At 38.6% G+C, this 19,566-nt stretch overlaps 2 protein-coding genes across 4 annotated transcripts; one reads left to right on the forward strand and one right to left on the reverse strand.

The window, feature by feature from the left end:
* The first annotated feature begins 276 nt into the window (after nt 1-276).
* Nucleotides 277-6,760, forward strand: LOC135623017 (phragmoplastin DRP1E-like). Of its 2 annotated transcripts, none has more exons than XM_065125476.1 (15): nt 277-673; nt 756-819; nt 912-1,019; nt 1,415-1,516; nt 2,566-2,616; nt 2,698-2,759; nt 3,523-3,613; nt 3,817-3,881; nt 3,964-4,158; nt 4,250-4,369; nt 4,440-4,510; nt 5,424-5,649; nt 5,786-5,836; nt 5,924-6,337; nt 6,427-6,760. In XM_065125476.1, exons 1-15 carry the CDS (start codon nt 533-535, stop codon nt 6,553-6,555), a joined length of 1,890 nt encoding a protein of 629 aa, XP_064981548.1. In that variant the 5' UTR covers nt 277-532; the 3' UTR covers nt 6,556-6,760. The 2 variants fall into 2 exon arrangements, with proteins under 2 accessions (XP_064981548.1, XP_064981555.1); XM_065125483.1 differs by having other exon boundaries at nt 522-673; nt 751-819.
* A 633-nt stretch (nt 6,761-7,393) lies between these two features.
* Nucleotides 7,394-17,787, reverse strand: LOC135584197 (uncharacterized). 2 transcript variants are annotated; one of them, XM_065125497.1, is made up of 8 exons: nt 17,417-17,787; nt 16,474-17,320; nt 16,269-16,333; nt 16,086-16,141; nt 14,126-14,229; nt 13,022-13,094; nt 12,759-12,939; nt 7,394-7,709 (listed from the first exon to the last, which is right to left on the reverse strand). In XM_065125497.1, exons 1-8 carry the CDS (start codon nt 17,628-17,630, stop codon nt 7,633-7,635), a joined length of 1,617 nt encoding a protein of 538 aa, XP_064981569.1. In that variant the 5' UTR covers nt 17,631-17,787; the 3' UTR covers nt 7,394-7,632. The 2 variants fall into 2 exon arrangements, with proteins under 2 accessions (XP_064981569.1, XP_064981562.1); XM_065125490.1 differs by lacking the exon at nt 7,394-7,709 and adding an exon at nt 11,781-12,261 and having other exon boundaries at nt 17,417-17,786.
* Between the last annotated feature and the right edge of the window lie 1,779 nt (nt 17,788-19,566).

A 19,566-nucleotide genomic window follows, 5' to 3' on the forward strand; every position in this document is an offset into this window, starting at 1 on the left:
GCTGACGTGGCGGACCTCTGACTTCAAAACCCAAAGACGCGTCACGGCCGTCGCAGCCTTTTACTTCTCATCGTCCCACATAAACACTCTCACGCGTCGCCGTCCACGTCTTCTCATCAAGCAGAACGGACGATGGGTTATATCGCCACGTGAGAAATCCCAACCACGATCTTCTTCAAACGCCAGCGGGTTTGCACGCGTCACGGATTAATTCTTCTTAGTCGACCAACCAACCAACCCACTCCCCCGATTTCTTCTTCAGGCGGGCGCATAGGAACCGACGCAGAAGCAACGGCGTCTGATTTGGACGGATGGGATTCGCTCGGTCGATCATTCGGACGGCTGATCCGTTCGTCTCGCATACGGTTCTCCGTGTGAGATCGTGATATGACTCGTTCCGGGGTCTTCAACTCCGAACGCTCACGCTGCCGCCCTCGCCCTGTCGATTCGGTTAGAAAGCCTTTTCCTCCAAGTCTCCTCTCTCGCTATTTCTCGCTCCCTCGATCGCGGAGGCTTTAGGGTTTGGGTGGCGATGGAGAGCTTGATCGGACTGGTGAACAGGATCCAAAGAGCGTGCACGGCGCTCGGCGACCACGGCGATGCCGAGGAGAGCGGCATCGGGTTGCCCACCCTGTGGGAGGCGCTCCCCTCCGTCGTTGTCGTCGGAGGACAGGTGACTTCCCCGTCCTTCGATTTATTCGTGTCTTTGTCGTGGTTTCTCTTAAGCGTCGTTCCTGATGTCGGTTTAAGAGCAGAGTTCGGGAAAGTCTTCGGTCCTGGAGAGCATCGTCGGGAGAGACTTCCTTCCCCGTGGTTCTGGTATGCCTCTGTGGCTCTAGGGTCTCGGTTATTGTGTTTCCATGTCTTTTCTTGATGTTTGATCGTTCCTTTCTCTGCTTTCTGATCTGAAGGGATCGTCACGAGGAGGCCCTTGGTGCTACAGCTGCACAAGGTTGATGAAGGAAAGGTGGAATACGCCGAGTTCCTCCATCTTCCTAGGAGGAGATTCACCGACTTCTGTCTGTTACTCTCTCCTTAATTATGTTATGTTATCACTTTCAAGTTCTTCTTTCGTGTAACCCTGTTCTTCTTTTATGAATCGTTGATTTCTTGAACTATGCATTTATGATTGATCTATCATTATTATAACTTATAGTCGTTTTTTAAAAAGGAGCACAGCAGAATCTCTTGTCTTCACTGATCTATTGGGTAATACAGTGGAGACGGTCATGGATATGCATATTTATGACATGGTTGATTCATGGCTATGTATATTTTCTTGATTTATGCCTATGGAATTATATATTTTTTGACATGATCGACCCTGAGCAACACTATCCATGTGCTTTAGTGTCTTTGTAAGATTTAATTAAGTTGCCTCTTAATGATGACACTCCATAATTTCTTCATGCAGCTCTTGTGCGCAAGGAAATTGAAGATGAAACGGAGAGGTTGACAGGAAAAACAAAACAAATTTCTACCCATCCAATTCATCTCAGCATTTACTCACCAAATGGTACTTAGAGGGTTTGCTTAATTTTTCTATCAATTGCCTTATGACTTCTACTATTATTTTTGGTGTAATCTCTTTCACATTTGTTTGGTTAATAAATTCTATGCTATGTTGTTAAATAGGGTTAAGACCTAGGTGACAGACCTACACTGCAGTCGTTTATTTGTTGCAAGCATATATTTTCTCATTATTTTCATGGATGGATACATGATATCATTGATACGATATGACATTGATACAAATAACAAGATATATGACATGACATGAATAAATTAAACTGAAAAATACAATTTAAATATGAGTATTCGAAATGCTTTGTAGGAGTATCCAAAAACTACTGTATCTGACATGTGATGAATACAGATATTGCAGATAATTCGAAAGTTTCTTTGACATCTTGAGCTGTGTTTATTGCCTTGGCATTAGCCAAGTCACCCATGACAAGAAAAGTACTTTGAAATATATGCTTTATAGGGTCTATCAAAGTAATATAGTTGAAGCATCAAAGAACTACCCATCGATCTTGAGCCAAAATGTAGATGGAGACCAACCTGTAAGAAAGTTTCTTCTCATCAATGTTGTATAGCTACTACATAAGAATATTAGCTTGAGATTTAATGTTGTATAGCTGTCGCTATGTTCCTACAGTACAATTACCTTACAGCCCTTCCCTACTTTGATGCTATCACAACTTCCATGGATAATTACCAAATACATTGGTACATATTTGATTCTTAATTGTCATTTCTAACAAATTGTTTAAACATATCAAAATGTGCAACTTTGAGATTGAACATTGTGTTTGCCAACAAAAAAAAAAAAGATTGAACATTGTGACCATATTACTAGGGCTAGTTAAAGTTTGACATGTAAGGCCCTAATCTTTTATTAACTTCTGATGGTTTTTTGTTGACAAGTATGTCAACAATGTGCCAAGATCAAGGCTTGTTCACCCTTTTATTGTTTATATATGCTTTACTTGTGTTTTCGCACTAAACCTGCTTGAACAATTTTTCACTCTTCCAAATCATTGATTTCTAATTCTTATGCAGTTGTGAATTTAACATTGATTGATCTACCTGGACTCACTAAGGTTGCTGTTGGTATGTATCATTTTTGAATCTCTGACCTATTTAAATAACTGATCATCAATATCTAACTTTGGTATATGACTGATTCTACAGAGGGTCAGCCAGATAGTATTGTTCAGGATATTGAAACTATGGTTCGATCATATGTTGCTAAGGTATTCAATTTTGCAGCAAGTAGTTATGCAATTTGTTAGCCTTTAAATTGCAAATGTTAAATTTCAATATCGACACTGAAAGTTATTCTGTTGGACAAAATGAATATTAAATTTATTCATAGGTATTTTATGCATTTCATCATTTTGTAAACAACCTACAAGTTTAATCTTTTGTTGGTAATCAAAAGCACAGTTACTTTTTAAAACTTTGAATGTACACGGGGGAAGACTCTTACTGAACTTCTTTGTGTTAAAATTAGTTAACTAAAACTGGAATCATTTTTTTCAAGTAAGGATAGTTAACAAAATCCTGCTCAATTGATCGAGATTCATATTTGAATCTGCACTCAATCTGTGAGGTGTATTGGTCCAAATAGGACCCCTTAGACAAATTTGTAGTTGTCCTTACACTAAATAACTAGGTTTATAAACATACAAAATATAATGCTAAATAGTAAGTGAAGCTTAAATCATGGTGGTTTTGTAACCATACTACTACCTTGAACAATGACCATTCTAATTGGCTCTTTGTGTTTGTACACATTTTTTTGTTATATCAGTAAATGGTATCTCTTTAACATATCAGTAATTATGCCTCTCTTTCTTGTGTAAACCTTTTTTTTGTGTGTACTCTTGGTCATCCTTGTCAAATTTGCTTGTTTGCTATTTTAGATGGTTTTAATCTGTTCCTTTCCTTTTACAGAGTAGATGAGTTTACTTGTTATCCCATATATTGCAAAATTATAATATTTCTGTTTTGCAGCCAAACTGCATAATACTAGCTATATCACCTGCCAATCAAGATATTGCAACTTCTGATGCAATGAAGCTTGCAAAAGAAGTTGATCCGACAGGTAAGAACATAGCTTAAGCTGTTTCAGCAACGATATCAAACAAATGAGTCAGATGGTTCAGTTAAAACTTATTGCCTACTATCTGGTTGTTGTTATTGTTAATATTAATGATGATGCTGGTATCATTGTAATCATTATGCATCATGTTTTTTATCTAGGATAATTTTCTCATTTAATGAATATTTATTTAAACAATGGGATAGGGGAAAGGACATTTGGAGTTTTAACAAAGCTAGATCTGATGGACAAGGGAACAAATGCCCTAGATGTAAGAATTTAAACCCTTTGCTTTGTTCCAAACAATATATTCCTTTCAAGTGATGAATTATTTTTTTCCCTGCTGTTCTCAGGTTCTTGAAGGAAGATCATATCGACTACAATATCCATGGGTCGGTGTGGTTAACCGTTCGCAGGCAGATATTAACAAGAATGTTGATATGATTGTTGCCAGAAGAAAAGAACGGGAATATTTTGCAACTAGTCCTGATTATTCACATGTAGCCAGTAGAATGGGCTCTGAATACCTGGCTAAGCTTCTGTCAAAGGTAAATTATTTTGACTACAAAATCAGAAGCGTCCCTTGTGTGATGATTTTGGAAATGTACTTACTCTAAAACTGTTGCAAAATGGTTTCAGCATTTAGAGTCTGTGATTAGGTCTCGTATTCCAAGCATCACATCTTTAATAAATAAAACCATAGATGAACTTGAGGCAGAGATGAACCATCTCGGTAGACCCATTGCTGTTGACGCAGGGGTAAGTACCCATATCCTTATTTCTGAGTTTTCTTGAAGAGAAATTGAAAACTAACTGTAGTTTGAATCAGGCTCAATTGTACACCATATTGGAAATGTGCCGAGCATTTGATCGAGTCTTCAAAGAACATCTAGATGGAGGGTGAGTTTGTTGTTTCTTTTATCGCAGACCAATTTTCCTTGTGTATTTATATTGATGCAACTACCAAAGCTATGTATATGTTGCTCTTGAACATTAAAAATCTCTTCTTTCTTTTTAATGGGTATCTAAAAAGTGTGATGCTACCGCATAGGATGACATATTCTGTAGTGAGTTGCATAAGGTTTGCATGGGGTGCATGAGGATTCAGCCTCAAACCCTTGACACCCAAGTCAGAATAGGGAGAAACGTGATTGAATTTGATGAATCACATACTATTGCAATATATGAAATGTGATGTATTGATAATTTCTTCAAACACATGCAAACATCACCGTTTACTATCACAAAACTAACATTTACCCCTTTACTCATTTTTAAGTAAAACTTATTTCCTTTTACTTTGTGCTGGTTATTACAATTAAATGGAACCATATCGTCTGTCACATTTATTAGCTGGAATTTTGAAGGTAGGATAGGCATAGTGCAGGTTCTCATATTTTCATACATTGTAGATATCAATTAAATAAATTATGGCACTGACAGTTGACAATGGCACTTATATATACTTTTCTTTATATTTTATTCACAGCAACAACCATCAAATCCCAAATATCTCTTTTCCTGTCATTGTGTTATATTAAGGGTCACGTTTTTTTTAATCTCATTCATGAAGAGATACTATGCTATCTAATTACTTGCTTCGCTAGGCCTTGTTTTTTTTAGTCTCGTCTTGAACTTCTTATCGTTTATGTAATGACGATTCTTTATGAGCCACTCCTAGAATATTTGCCTTTAATGTGAATGATTTGATAATTTTGCTACTTATATCATTTCATTAATTGTCTTGATTTCTAGCTACATAGGCAAATCAATCACATTTGTTTTCTTTGAAATTTATACTACATAAGCACAGGCGGCCTGGTGGTGATCGAATTTATGGTGTATTTGACAATCAACTCCCTGCTGCTCTGAAGAAACTTCCATTCGACCGGTACCTGTCGCTGCAGAATGTAAAGAAGGTGGTCTCTGAAGCAGATGGTTATCAGCCTCACTTAATTGCTCCTGAGCAAGGATATCGCCGTCTAATTGAAGGTGGACTGGGTTACTTCAGAGGCCCAGCCGAGGCATCCGTTGATGCTGTATGTTTCCTCTCTGTAGCCTGATTACTTTTTATATACTTGCCACTCTCTCATCAAACTCACTCATCCTAAATGGAAGCTTTTGAGGAGAGGATATATTTTCTCTTCGGTTGATAGCATCTTGCTCCTATTTCAGGTACACTATGTCTTAAAGGAACTTGTAAGGCTGTCAATAGGAGAGACTCAGGTAAAAATTTATGCATTTGTCATCATATGAAGCACTATTTGTTCCCATGAAATAGCAAATCAGTCGCCGGTCTATTCAAACTGACAGGAATTGAGAAGGTTCCCCACTCTGCAAACAGAGTTAGCCGCTGCCGCATATGAAGCCCTGGAAAGATTCCGCGAAGACAGTCGAAAGACTGCACTTCGACTTGTTGACATGGAGGCCTCATACTTGACAGTGGAATTCTTCCGCAAGCTCCCGCAAGAGGTGGAAAGGGGCAATAACCCTGCTGGTAGTAATCCTACTGGCAAAAAACCTGATGACAGTAATCCTGCTGGTCCTACAATTGATCGATATGGCGAGGGACATTTCAGGAGGATAGGATCAAATGTATCCGCGTACATTAGCATGGTATCAGACACACTCAGAAACACTATACCGAAAGCTGTGGTCTACTGTCAAGTTCGAGAAGCCAAGCGATCTCTGCTCAATCATTTCTATACGCAAGTGGGGAAAAAGGAGGTTGGCTTGTTTCTGCAACTGATAACTTGAGATCATGTCTTTCGCGTCCTTTTATTATGATACGATTGTAATGCTAGTTTGCCGTACAGGGAAAGCAGCTCGCATCTATCTTGGATGAGAATCCAGCCTTGATGGAACGCAGGATGCAGTGTGCAAAGAGGCTTGAATTGTACAAATCTGCAAGGGACGAGATTGATTCCGTCTCCTGGAACAGATGAGATTACTTAAAACTTGTTAGGCACTCGTGTAGTATAAATGTTACATATCTGAGAACTACTCACTAAATTTCTTTGCAGCATGCTGCGATTTGTTTTGATTTTATTTCTTGGTCACATTTGCTTCTGTAGTTGCCTTCCAGCAACTCTTAAATATGTTTTGTACTCTTTATCATAGTGCAGTACATAGTGTTGAATTGTTCCTTTATATGTTATTCAGATTTCCATTGCAATGTACCCATCGGTTCCTTGCGTTCGTAAAAATTGATTAGATCATATGGGTTTGCAGTTTATTATCGAGATGTTGTTATCAACCATTAAAATTTTTATAACTGAACTAAATTAACTGACATATTCATAGGTTATAAAACCTTGTAAATGGATACGATACATCAGTAACAGTTGGATACTAGGAGATATTGGTGAATGGATCTCAAAAGTAGACTTCTGTAAGCCTTAAAATTGGAGATGAGTACAGAGATCACAACTACATACTACAACTTAATTTTCTCTTATATAAATTTGTTTTTGTGTTATTTCATCTTTAAAATTCCTTTTATTTGCCAGATCATTTCCCCATGTATGCTTGTATGGAACAGAAAAAACAAAATACGATAGATAGATATGTAGTCGAAGTATTAGACATGGCCTCAACAAGATGCAAAGCCAAAGGCGAACACGAGAAGGAAAACAAGAATTTAATGAAGTAATTGAAAGTTACCATTCAAAATCATCAAGTGGATCAGTAGATCAAGGAATCGGATTTCTTCATCATATTCTCCTTATTCAATGAATAAATATCATTGCAAATTTCTTGATCGTCATCCCAGATCTCCACGTATGATCAAAAGAAAAATGTCTACGGTCGTATAAAGAGGTGCATATACATGCCAAGAACTAATACTCCATGTTACCTCTCTTTTTCTGATGCAACAATATCGATATCTGTATTCTTCAGCACCGACCCACCCTGTCTAATTCTTCCAATGCCAGCCAAAGCTTTGGATCTTCATAGTCGTTTATAAGGAAGGTAGACTTGTCTCCTCGATATTGGCAGTTCTCTTGGTAGACTTGCTCCACTCAAAGCTGTTCTATTCGATGTTGATGGAACTCTGTGCGATTCAGATCCTCTTCATTATTATGCCTTTCGGGAAATGCTGCAAGAGGTGGGATGTGCCTTATGTTTTCCATTGTGATAATTAATCCTTGTGGTATCTCAGCTTCCTACTAAGAAAAAAAAGACTTTCGCAGATCGGTTACAATAATGGAGTCCCCATAGACGAAGAATTCTTCGTAAGAAATATTGCTGGAAGGCACAATGAAGATACTGCTAAAATCTTATTTCCTGACTGGGATCATGAGAAGGCCATGAAATTTGTCGACGATAAGGAACCTATGTTCCGTAGGTCTATTTCATTCTAACCATCAACCTGAGTGTACATACATACACACCTCTGTCTTCACAATATCATATAAATTAGCGATGTTTACTAAGGAAGATTTTATTTTTGTATTTATAGGTTAGTATCTAAACAGTTGAAGGCAATAGAAGGTCTCCACAAGCTATGCAAATGGGTCAAAGATCGAGGCTTGAAGCATGCAGCAGTCACCAAAGCCCCGAGGCCCAATGCAGAGCTTATGATTTCAATGCTTGGTCTCACTGATTTCTTTGATGCTGCAGTAATTGGAAGCAAATGCCAAAGAGCCAAACCGTTCCCTGATCCATATTTGAAGGCTCTCGAGAAGCTTAACGTCTCCGTGGAACATACATTCATCTTCGAGGTTGGTCTAGTGGGAAAAAAGAAACATCATAATGGAAAATTGCCATTTATAGTTCATTTGTTCAGCAAGAGCAACCAATTTAATTACTTCCATTAGTCATCTTTCCAAATCCTCAATGGCAACTCACTACATTCTTTATTAATATTCTCTAGATCTTTTACATTTTATCTTAAATGAATGTAGCATGCACCTCTTTGTTGCTTATCTCTCCTACTCCTATAACTTATACACAAGCCAAGATATTTAGTTATGTACTACTGACTTCTTACTTTTTTTCCCAACCTCATCTCCGACAATGACAATTTTATATCCTATGCAAACATCAAAGTCAGTAATTTGAGAAAATTCTTAGCAGCTAAGCAAGATCCTCTGGGGACACGCCAAGTGACTCAATACATGCCACTTAGGGTTATGACATTTTTACAATATACCAAATAATAATCTTTTACTCCCTATTTCTAATCCCAAATTTGATATCAGGATACAAATTGGGATATCAGTTCAAAGTCATTCCATACCAGCATATCCAAGTATCTTAAAGTATCTATCTTTAAGTGACGAATTTAAATATATTCATACAAGGGAGATTGTTACCTCAAAAAGAAGAAAACATAATTTGATTGGTTCTCTATATACCGTAGACTATTTTCTTCTCCTTTTTTCCCCCTTCTTTTCATTTGCTTTAATATAGTGTCTAGACTATATCTTAGTTGAACATCTCATTCATGGAATAATCAGGTGTTTACATCTACAGCCATCACAATCTTCTCCGAGTTGGCATTCATACTATATATGGTTCATGTTCATTTTTGCATCAAACAAACATGGTTATAGAAATTAGTAGCCACCTAATATGTCCTTGTTTGATGATTGGGAGTGGATACAGATATGTCTTTCAATTTTGCTCCCCAGTTAAACTTGGCAGAATGAAACATACACACTCTGCAGCAAGAACATGGAACCACTGGCGGCATTTGGTAGCTGTGCTCTATCAATCATCTAATGTTTGGTGGGAAAACCCCTAATCAAATTAGCAAAAATCATGCTGCAAACATCTGCTGTTCTTCCCCAATGAATCTAAAGACCCATTCTCCATCTTTTTATTTTTTTGCTTTCTACTATGGAAACAACGGCTTACCAAATCATTCTGAAAATTTGCCAGATAATAGTAGTTGGATAGATGATCGAGGAAGTCATCGATCAATTCGTATCTACCATCTTTACCAAAGGATCCCTCTTCTAAGGACGACAAAAGGATGTTCCATCTCCAGACATGCTCGATTTCCCCCCAAAAGAGAAGTAAAGAACAATAAAGAGAGGGGGATCGAAAGCAATCTCACCTTTCAGGAGAGTGGGAGTTCGAAAAGATCGACATCTTTCTTGGGGGAACCGAAAGACGATTCTACGAGAGAGTGGAGGCGCCTCGTCGGATCGCTGCCCACCTTTCACCGCTCTCTCGCTTATTAACGGGATCGTCTATCAAAGGCGACCCAAAGCCCCTTCGATTTCTGCTGTCGCCTGCTACGAAGAAAGAAAGTTCGTTCTTTCCTGGCTTCTGTCTCGTGGTTTTCTTTTCCACTGCCGGGGTTGACCCCACTTGTTCCGGAGCCACAACACGTGGGACCTCCGCCGTTCCGTACGTCGTCCGAGTTCTTTTAAAAGACCAACTCTCTCCTCTGCTGGGGACCGACATAAACGTGCGCCCAAGAAAAGAAAAGAGAAAAAAAAAACACCCATTAATACATTTGGATATACTCGGGTGTTTCTTTTTCATATTTTTAAATACTTATCGTTTATGTTTACCCTCATTAACGATGTTCCAATCGAAGTGAATTGATTTTCAGTTTGATTAAAATAAGATAAATCTGAAACAAATCGATTCAAACATATCTAATCTAGTCAGTTAATTCAATTTAATTAACCAATTAATTAATTTATAATTTTAAATTATTTTAACTCTATACTCATCGCTTCTCTTGACTTTAACAATTTTAAAATATATATTTTTTAAGTAAATCAATCCAATTCGGCCAATTGAGTCATCTTGATCCAATTAAGTTAATAGATAAAGAGTTATAAAATTGGACCGAGATAATAAAATTTATGAAATTAAACTTACATCACTTGTGAAATTATGACATGTAAATTGAATCAACATATATCTAATTTGATCATCAATTCGTGAAACCTAGTATCCAAGAATATTTTACAAAATCAATTTCGTTCTATCCAAATCGAAGAAAAGTATAACCGAACTAAAACAGACCATTCGTTTGAGCACCCTTAATCATCACAGAGTTTATATATTATAACTGCTAAATTCTAATTCAAGTTGGGGGTGGGTGGGGTGGGGTGGGGGGAGGGGTGGGGGGGAAGGGACCAACTGCACTTTGGCCCTTTTCTTTAAATATGTAATCGAGCCAATTTCAAGCACTCGAATTAGGACTAATTATATATTATCTCTTTATAATTAGTTATATTAATATCCCTATGATTATTTTAAAAAGTAATTATAAAGTTATATTCATATCCTTATAATTATGAAAGTAAAATAATTAAATTAATTTATATTAACGATATTAATTTTATCAAAAACTAAAAAAAAAGATTAAAAAAAAAATTTAATGTTTAGTGACGAATGACGATGCCATTGGCGTTGGTGATGGGCGACCCCTCCCACTTTGCGTCGCCCATCCCACTTTGCATGTGTCAACGTTAATGCATATGTCAAGTAGCCATCACCCTCCGATCTATATTCTCTCGATAAATTTTGTACCGTGTTCGACCATTTTCCCAACGAATGGTCATTGTTGTCGAATGAGACCATCACCTTGGATGCTTTGTTCCCAGACGACTTGAGATCCTCGCTGAAGTCGTTCCACTCCTCCTACATGGAGTAAACCACCTTCGACATCCCTCAATGGATCTACTCTGCAGGAGGAGCCCTACTCCACCATCTCATCCCTCAATGGATCTACTCTGCAAGAGGAGGAGCCCTACTCCACCAACGAGATGTTTGCTCCACGCAAGACGAGCGGAGAAGTGACTCTGTCAATGTGAGAGATAAAGGAGGTGATGGTCTTGTCCAACAATAGTGACCACTCACCAATGAGATGATCGAAGACAATACAGAACTTATTGAGGGAACATTAATGGACAGAAAACGATCGCTCAACATTTGCATCAATATCGACACAGATACAAAATAAGAAAGGTCCGCCACCACTGCTATCGTCCACCACCAAACATTAAAATTATCTTTTATTTTTATTTTTTCATCAATAATAAACCTAATTATTTTACTTTAGTAACTATAAAATATCAATACAATATTTTAAAACATAACGACTAAAACGCTAAAAATAACTAACTACAAAAAATAATTTACAATTAACCCCTTGAATTATGTACTAATGATTTGGTAATAAAACGATGGCCGCACCAGATGTCACAACCCTGCCACACTTATCATCGATGAGTCAATAAATTTCAAGTACAAGTTTGGCGCACATTAACCTCGATAGCAAACTCTGCAAGCAACCAACAATGGATTTATTTGTTTCAGAGTTTTTAACAGGCTTCTCGCCCAAATTCGCCTGCAACGTATGCCCATCGGATGTCCCTGAAACTAAACTTTCGAAGCAAAGCAGCTTGCAACTATCTTGCCTGTAGGAGTTCATCGCTCCCATCACAGGACACAAAAACAACCGCCTCATTGCACATGGACACAATGCGATGATTGTTGCATGACAACTGGCCAGGCACAGTGCACTGTCGGGGATATGCAACTCTTAGTGTACATGGGAAAGATTTAGTGTGCTACATATCAGTAAACAAGTCTTCACATGTCAGAGACCGACCATAGATACGCTTCTCGCTCTGTGGCTCGCTTCTCATTCTGCCTCTTGAACAATTCCTTCTCGAATCCTTCAACCACCAGCAAAAGCAAAACATATATACTTGCTTAGCTGCAAGATGTTTATGTTCATTGACTGCTATAACAACACGACAATTGATGCAATGAGTTTTAGAAAGGAAGCGGAATGATGGAAAGGTTATCAAATGGGAGGCAAGATGAGTGTGTTTCAATCATCAGATTGCAGAAAGGTCATCCTCCAGTCTTGCGCTCAAAATTGATGAACCTACTAGACAACTCAACAGAAGCATTTTTGTTGATCTGACTAGCATAGAAAAGAAAATTCTAAAATTATAGGTTCAAACAACTGGAAGAAAATAAAGTCATAATCTAACTATGCATATTAAATGAGAAAATAATGGCACTCTGTCAAATGAAGGTGATAAAGGCACACAACAAGAAATCATCATGCACTACATTGTGACTGGGATGTAATAAAAAAAACAACTGATCAGGAAGAAAAAATAAATAGAAAGTAAAAAAGGGGGAGAAATCAAGACTAACATACCATTACTACGATCTACTCCATCCCAATGCCGACCAGGCTTGGTCCCATAACGATTTGGGGGAAAATCTATTCCTCGTTTTAGCCAGCTGTGACTGGGAATTGTCTGAGGGATTATAAATCCAGACTCCTTCATTTTCTCATTGTCACCAAGATCTTCCAAAATTAGGTCTGAGCTCTTCCTCTAAACCATACACATAAGAAAACATTTCAGTTCAGTGTCACCATCTGGTAATAAATGTTCTCGCTCTAGATTTTATGCATACCTTGACCACATGTGCCATTGGATCACCCCATCTAATCCTCTCCTTTAACATTTTATCAAGCTCGGGATCATCCCTGATAGCAGATATAAGCAAATGAATAACATTTCATAGATAATCCTATATGCAGGATATACGAAAGCTCACATGAACAAGAGTTTTTTATCAGCAAAAAATTTAACAATACAATGAATAAAGCATCCAGCTTAATGCAAGAAAAGCTATTCATCACTTAGGGCATATGCTAAATGCATGTGAAAGTGAGGGCTCTGTTTACACAAATATATAAAACATACAAGAAACAACTAGCCATCTCATCCTACCTATTTCATAATGCTTAAACAATGTCAAAGAAAACATGCCATGCTCGATGAAGGAATTAGATAAGAACTTTTGAATCTCTAATCATGGCACTAAAATTACAAATCATGGGGTAATAATTGTTGACATTGCAAATGGGAAAAATTGCGAACACATGAGCCACAAGTGAAATCAATCCGCTAGATCGACTACCAGCTCACTCCACTAAGGCAGCCACATAAGTGGCATATATGTGGTATTATTTATTGGCTGCATCCACACATGTAAGCACAAGCCACATCTTAGAATTACAAATACACATGTCATCAAGTTCTATACAAAAATTGTCACTAATTATTATTTAGAATTTAATAAATATTCTAATCTGAATAAAACATTTGAAATTCAAGCAGCCTATTATCTCAACTCCTTCTCAAACGCTGTACTGCAGTGTGTTTTCCTGACAGTATCTACAAATCATTCCTATAACCACATTCTCATTAATTTAAAACAGTTTATTTGATCAACAAACTAACAAAATTACAACACAATCAATGACACCATTAAGTACTTTATTGATGCAAGTTTTTAGATTCTCCCTGAACATGCTAACAAAAGCAAATAGTTTATATTGACATGTAAAACATGGAAGAAACCATTCCAACATAATTTAGTGATCATGACAAAAACAGACAATCAAAAGCAAGTGAATCGTATATTTCCTTTCAATATCAAATTCATAAAACAAAGAAATCATCCTATGCATGAGTAACTATGAACAATCTTGTGTGAGTAAGATGAACATGCCTTGTACGAGCAAAAGGTTTCTCTCTCTCAAGTTCTAACTCTTTTGCATTAGCTTCAGCTTCTCGCTTCTGTGCTAAGCCTTTACCCCATTCCAACTTTTTTTCCTAAATATGCATAAAAAGATATTAAGTTCAAAAAACAGGCACAAAAAGTTAAAGGAAGTACCACTTGCAATATTGCGAAAGACCATATAAGTGAAGGAAAGAAAATACTTAAATTCAGCAAGAAACAATAGAAGTAGCCCAGCAAATAAAAGAAATAACCATCTAGCATCAATAAGAAGCAATCATATGCCAGAAACTGAATCTGAAATGAACTCCGAATTTCAGTAAGAAACAGAATGAGCAGATAGCATTACCAAATCATATAAAAGGTAACAATGCTAATGCACATTACATCATATTTAATTGGCTGAAAACATTTCATCATTACTACTGTTTGGATAACCCAGATACATGACACTCACTGATAGGGGATAAAGTTTATGGGCTTTCTGATCATTGTAGCCAAATTAACATACATCTTTGGCCACACTATAAGTCATATAAATAGATGATGTACTTGTGATTTAACTATGTATATCTCTTGACCAAAGGATATAATTAGTTTAGTTCCTTGTTTAAACTACACCAGTGTTTTAAAAAGCGCTAGGTGCCAAGAGGCGCCAATGCCCTAGTGGGTGATTTGATTAGTTGATTCAATCAAACCAACTAAGCTACTGCTCAACTGCATCAGTGTTGACCATCTGGTTTGGTTAATTTGCTTCAACTGGGTGCTCGCTCGAGGCGCCCGAGTTCTGGTGAGCGCCTAAGCGGCGCTTCACTGTAGAACATAGTCCGAGTATTATGCAAGGCACTCAGGCTTCACCTCCCCTCACCCAAGCGCCTTTTTAAATCACTGAACATTTTCTTTTTTAACTCGGATTATAATTGAAGATAACAAAAACTGAAATGTGAGAATATTGTTTCTTCACTTCATCCAACTAACCATTTGTATTTATTCTTCCATTTTACTTTTTTTGGCCTGTATGACAAATCTCAACCAACATAACTGGGAAGGCATGCATTTCCCATCAAAAATTTCCCCCTGTTTCACAGCAGTAAGATAGCATTCTTTGCCTCTTGTGGTTTTAAAAGTAACAGTAAACACTAAAAACATGTCTTCAACTTCAAATCATGTTTCCCATTGATGCACACCTCTGGACACCCAGATCCTCATTGAAGTAACCAAACACAACTGGCATTTACATTTATTAAGGTCAATATATCAACATGACTTCTACTATTATGAATTCTATTGAGTATATGGCAACTCTATACTACTAAGGTCCATTTGAATAATTCTGTTGTAAGTATTTTATTTTGTTAACTTCCAACAGTGTTAAGGCGCATAATGAAGTGATTATTTAATGACCAAGGAGATCAGTTGTCTACTATGTTTTCTTGAACCACCTTCCATTGGTGCGATGACACTCCTACAAGTGTCATTTGGTACCAACCAATTAATAAGTTCGTCATCTGAATAAGCAGCAGAAGAGAGGAACTGTAGAAAAAGCTTAAGCCACATGGTAAATTGTTGGCTACTAAATTATCTATACCTTTGACAAATGACAAAGGAAGCATTTTGTACTTAGGAAACTTTGAAAAAAGAGAAGAGGGAGGATAACACAACCAGTAACACTTGCAAGGTGCCTTTCTGGATATCTTCTATTCATACATTATGCCTCAGATCCTTATACCAATTACCAAGTATACATTTTTTGTGTCTAAGTGATCCACTACCTAACCATATCCTTGCTTGGTCCAGTAAAAACCAGTTGGTATGGTGAAACCATGATCTCCAACCAAAAAAAAAGTAAAAACATATCTCTGGGTGAGTGCCTAAAATGCACATAAAACAAAACAAAGAAACAAAAAGATAAAATACTCTCCAAAAACAACCATGAAATGCAAACAGGTACCTTAGGCTTCTCTTTTTCCTGTGTCTTCAACATCTCCTCCTTTGAAATACGTTTTCCTACAGAAATATTTCCAATCATTCAACATCATGCAAACCTCTGGGATTTCAGTAAGCAACATATTCTGAACTCCCAAATACTGCTAAAAATCAATTCAAATATCATCATTGGGGAAGAGAAACTAACCTTCCTTGTCACGAAATACTGGCTCTGCACCTCTGCCACTCAAAAAGGGATCCATAGAAGCAAACCTGGAAGCAAAATTTACTAAACGTGTCAGCAATATTGTCAGAAGAATTCATGTGCTGAATAAAGAATCAGATGTATCAGATCGAACTTGCAAGGTAATATTGCCATTCTTAATTTGAAGTTCTCATGGTTCAATAATCACCTAGACGTATCCTCTTTCTTCTTCTTTTCGATCTCTTCTTTAATTTCATTAGCCGAAAACAATCCGGCCCTTCTTGACTCCTTTGCAGAAGGTGCCTCCTTTCTGCTCTTCCTTGGTGGAGAAAGGTCAGCCACAGGGGAACTCTGACGTCTAATAGCTTCAGGTGACTGTGGATGAATCCGCCGTGGTGGAGAAAGGTGATCAGACAGGCACTTACTGCTTTTTCTTGGGGGAGAAAGATCTGCATCGTCAGAAGCTCGTGGGCCCCCGGCACCTGGGGAAAGGCGACGGGTCCGACGTGGTAGGGAAATGTCAGGGGACGAAACCCTCTGACGCCTCCTTGGAGGAGAAAGGTCGACCGGATCTTGTTGGCAGCTAGATACCTTCGGATCATCGGACAGGTCCTTTTGGCTTCTCCTGGGGGGAGAAAGATCGGGGACAGGGCTATGGGCCCGTCTGGTTCTTCTTGGCGGGGAATTATCATCGCGCGACCGTCTCCAAGGTGGCGAAATATCAGCTGTTCCATCACCAGCAACCGCTTTCTCAGGTTCCGGGGATGGTGTGTCTGCACGCCTCTGCCGTGGCGGGGAGAGATCCGAGTTTTGAGAACCCGAAGGCTTCTCCTTGGGCTCTGGAGAAGGCGTGTCGAACCGTGCACGGCCTTGACGCGGCGGGCAAATATCACGGCCGATTGCCGCAGACTTCGAAGTCTTCGATGGGTCCGAGATCGAGACCCAACCGCTCCCATCTTCCGAAATGGCGTGGTAGGGCTTCCGTGCTCGAATCGCGTCCAACCTCTTCATTCGTTTGACCTCGATATCCTCCTCGATTTGGGGTTTTTCATCACCTACACCCAAAAATCCCAACCCATAAAAAGACAAGAATCAAATATAAGAAAAACAAAGGTTCGAATTAGAGATGATACATCATTTCCTAGGTTTACCAGAAGGCTCGGACTCTTCTTGTTCAATCTGGACGGGCTTTTGCCACACGGGGTCTTCGTCCACTACAAGAATGCCTCCAACCGTACGGGACTGGGGCTTGTCCTTCTTCTTCTTGTTTCTCTTTTTCTTCTGGTCGTCGGCGCCGGTTTCGTACCGCCTGAGGTAATCTTTGAGGGAGAGCGCAGAAGACTTCGAGGTGGGCACGGCCGCCATTCGAGCCGAGACAGAGAGGGCTTTGGATCTGGGGAACAAGCAAAGAACAAGATCTCAACCAGGGGCTATGCGAGAGGAAACCCCAATCGTGGATGAGGGCGGAGCTCCAACGACATGGATGGTGCTTCGAATTTGGTAAGGGGGCACCAAATTACCTCGGACTTAAGTCGGCTGCGTTCTTAACTGATTAACGGGTAGGAGATGACCGACCCGACCCGTTATCGGATCCGATCATAATCGAATGTGGATCGCAACTATGTCTGCCCAATTAAACACCGGTCTTAACCGGATCAAAATTGAATCGGCCTACATTATAGACCGGATCCGCCTAGACCGGTCCGTATTTTAGACCCCAAATTCTGGACATGGATCTTTTCTTTAGATCCAATTTCTCGATCATAGTGATCGATAGGTCCGAGAAAGAAATCGAAACCTTTCTCCCTTCTCACGGTAAAATCTAATCCCCGATCTCTCCTCCCCCATCGCCGTTGGCATCGCGACGGTGCACCACGATGAGGCAAGAATTAGGCTATGCTTCGGTTTTCATGTTTAAATCGAAGGCAAATAAATGTTTGAAGAAACTTGTTGATTTTGATTGGTGGGATTCCGATTTTAGAATCGACCATTTCGATTTCAAAATTTTGAAGAGCAAACTCAAATCAAATTTGATTGCCAAGTGATTTCGGTTTCAGATGTTTGGAGAACAAACTTATTGGTTTCATTCTAATTTCTTATGTATATATTTTTTTAAAAAATAATTTTAAATTAAAAAAAGTTTTAAATAGTAAAATATTTATTTTTTATTTGAAAATTTTGATTAAAGTTCCACTTTGAAAAGTGGATGTATTGTAAATTTTTTAGAAATTTATTTTTTTTATTTTTTTAAATTATAAAAATAAAATACTTATAAAAATATTCGTCGTAACATCTACCGTATGTGTGTGACCCTCTAGGCCCAATATCGAGCTAGCCATGAGACATACCAGTTAGAACTTCTTCTAAATCAGTGAATTATTATCTCTATAATAATTCACTTGACTATATGAGAAATCTAAGGGTGACATCACATGCACAGCGAAAAAACAGAAAATAAAAACTCTAAACTTCCCAAAAAGGTGTTCGTTGTAGTGCGAAGATTGATCCACAAAAACCTATGAAACTTAAATCCACGTATGAGATAGTTGTGTTACCTAAGAAGATCGTATATCCATGAATTACTCCAAATCTGTAAAAGAGGATGAAGGAGGTCAAGCAACCTCATCTCTAGCGATGATCCACACAGTAGGGCTACGACAACGCTGATCTTTGGTTCCCACCTATTTATAGAGGCCCTCTATCAACTTTGTTGAATCTCGTATTTTGATGATGAAACCAATTGATAATTATGTTTATGTTTAACTGCATTTTGAGTTATGCAGGTCTACTCGATTAGGATTAGACAATTAAGGCAGGAGGAATTGACGTTGTGCTGGAGGAGATCACGTTAGGATATTGGATGGCAAAAGGCTTCAGACGTCGGGCATCGGGCCAAGAGCGGAATTGCGCCAAGGATATCGGCATTATGGAGGTCAACCGTTGATTGGGCAACAAGCCGCAAGAGAGGACGATGCGCCGAAGAATCGGACGAAGCGCCAACCAATGACGTGCCGGGCAACAGAATGTCAATTCGCTTTATAATAATTATCTAGATCGGAGTAGAGTTTTTGCTTGTGTGTGCAGGATTAACTACGATAACGACGAAGACATAAAGCAAAACAAAGCGTCGGAGTCAAGCACGAAGGATTCATTGCGAGTTCGAGAGTTCGACGGAAGTCCGAAAGTTCATCGGGAATGCTGCTAGAACTAGCCAAGAATGAGTAGGGAGCTTGCCGAAGGGTTTTTCGGAAGCTCGTCGGAAGGTTCGTTGGAAGTTCGCGGAGCTCGCCGAGAAAGATCG

The sequence above is a fragment of the Musa acuminata genome, chromosome BXJ1-3 (genome assembly GCF_036884655.1).
Source record: "Musa acuminata AAA Group cultivar baxijiao chromosome BXJ1-3, Cavendish_Baxijiao_AAA, whole genome shotgun sequence".
Classification (NCBI taxonomy): Eukaryota; Viridiplantae; Streptophyta; class Magnoliopsida; order Zingiberales; family Musaceae; genus Musa; species Musa acuminata.

Coding starts and splice junctions, on each gene's coding strand:
- LOC135623017 (XM_065125476.1), top strand. CDS start 533: ATGGAGAGCTTGATCGGACTGGTGAACAGGATCCAAAGAGCGTGCACG. Junction 1,517..2,565: donor CAGCATTTACTCACCAAATG/GTACTTAGAGGG, acceptor ATTCTTATGCAG/TTGTGAATTTAACATTGATT. Junction 4,370..4,439: donor CCATTGCTGTTGACGCAGGG/GTAAGTACCCAT, acceptor AGTTTGAATCAG/GCTCAATTGTACACCATATT.
- LOC135584197 (XM_065125490.1), bottom strand. CDS start 17,630: ATGGCGGCCGTGCCCACCTCGAAGTCTTCTGCGCTCTCCCTCAAAGAT. Junction 13,095..14,125: donor AAACCTTTTGCTCGTACAAG/GCATGTTCATCT, acceptor ATCTGCTATCAG/GGATGATCCCGAGCTTGATA. Junction 12,262..12,758: donor TGGAGTAGATCGTAGTAATG/GTATGTTAGTCT, acceptor TGGTGGTTGAAG/GATTCGAGAAGGAATTGTTC.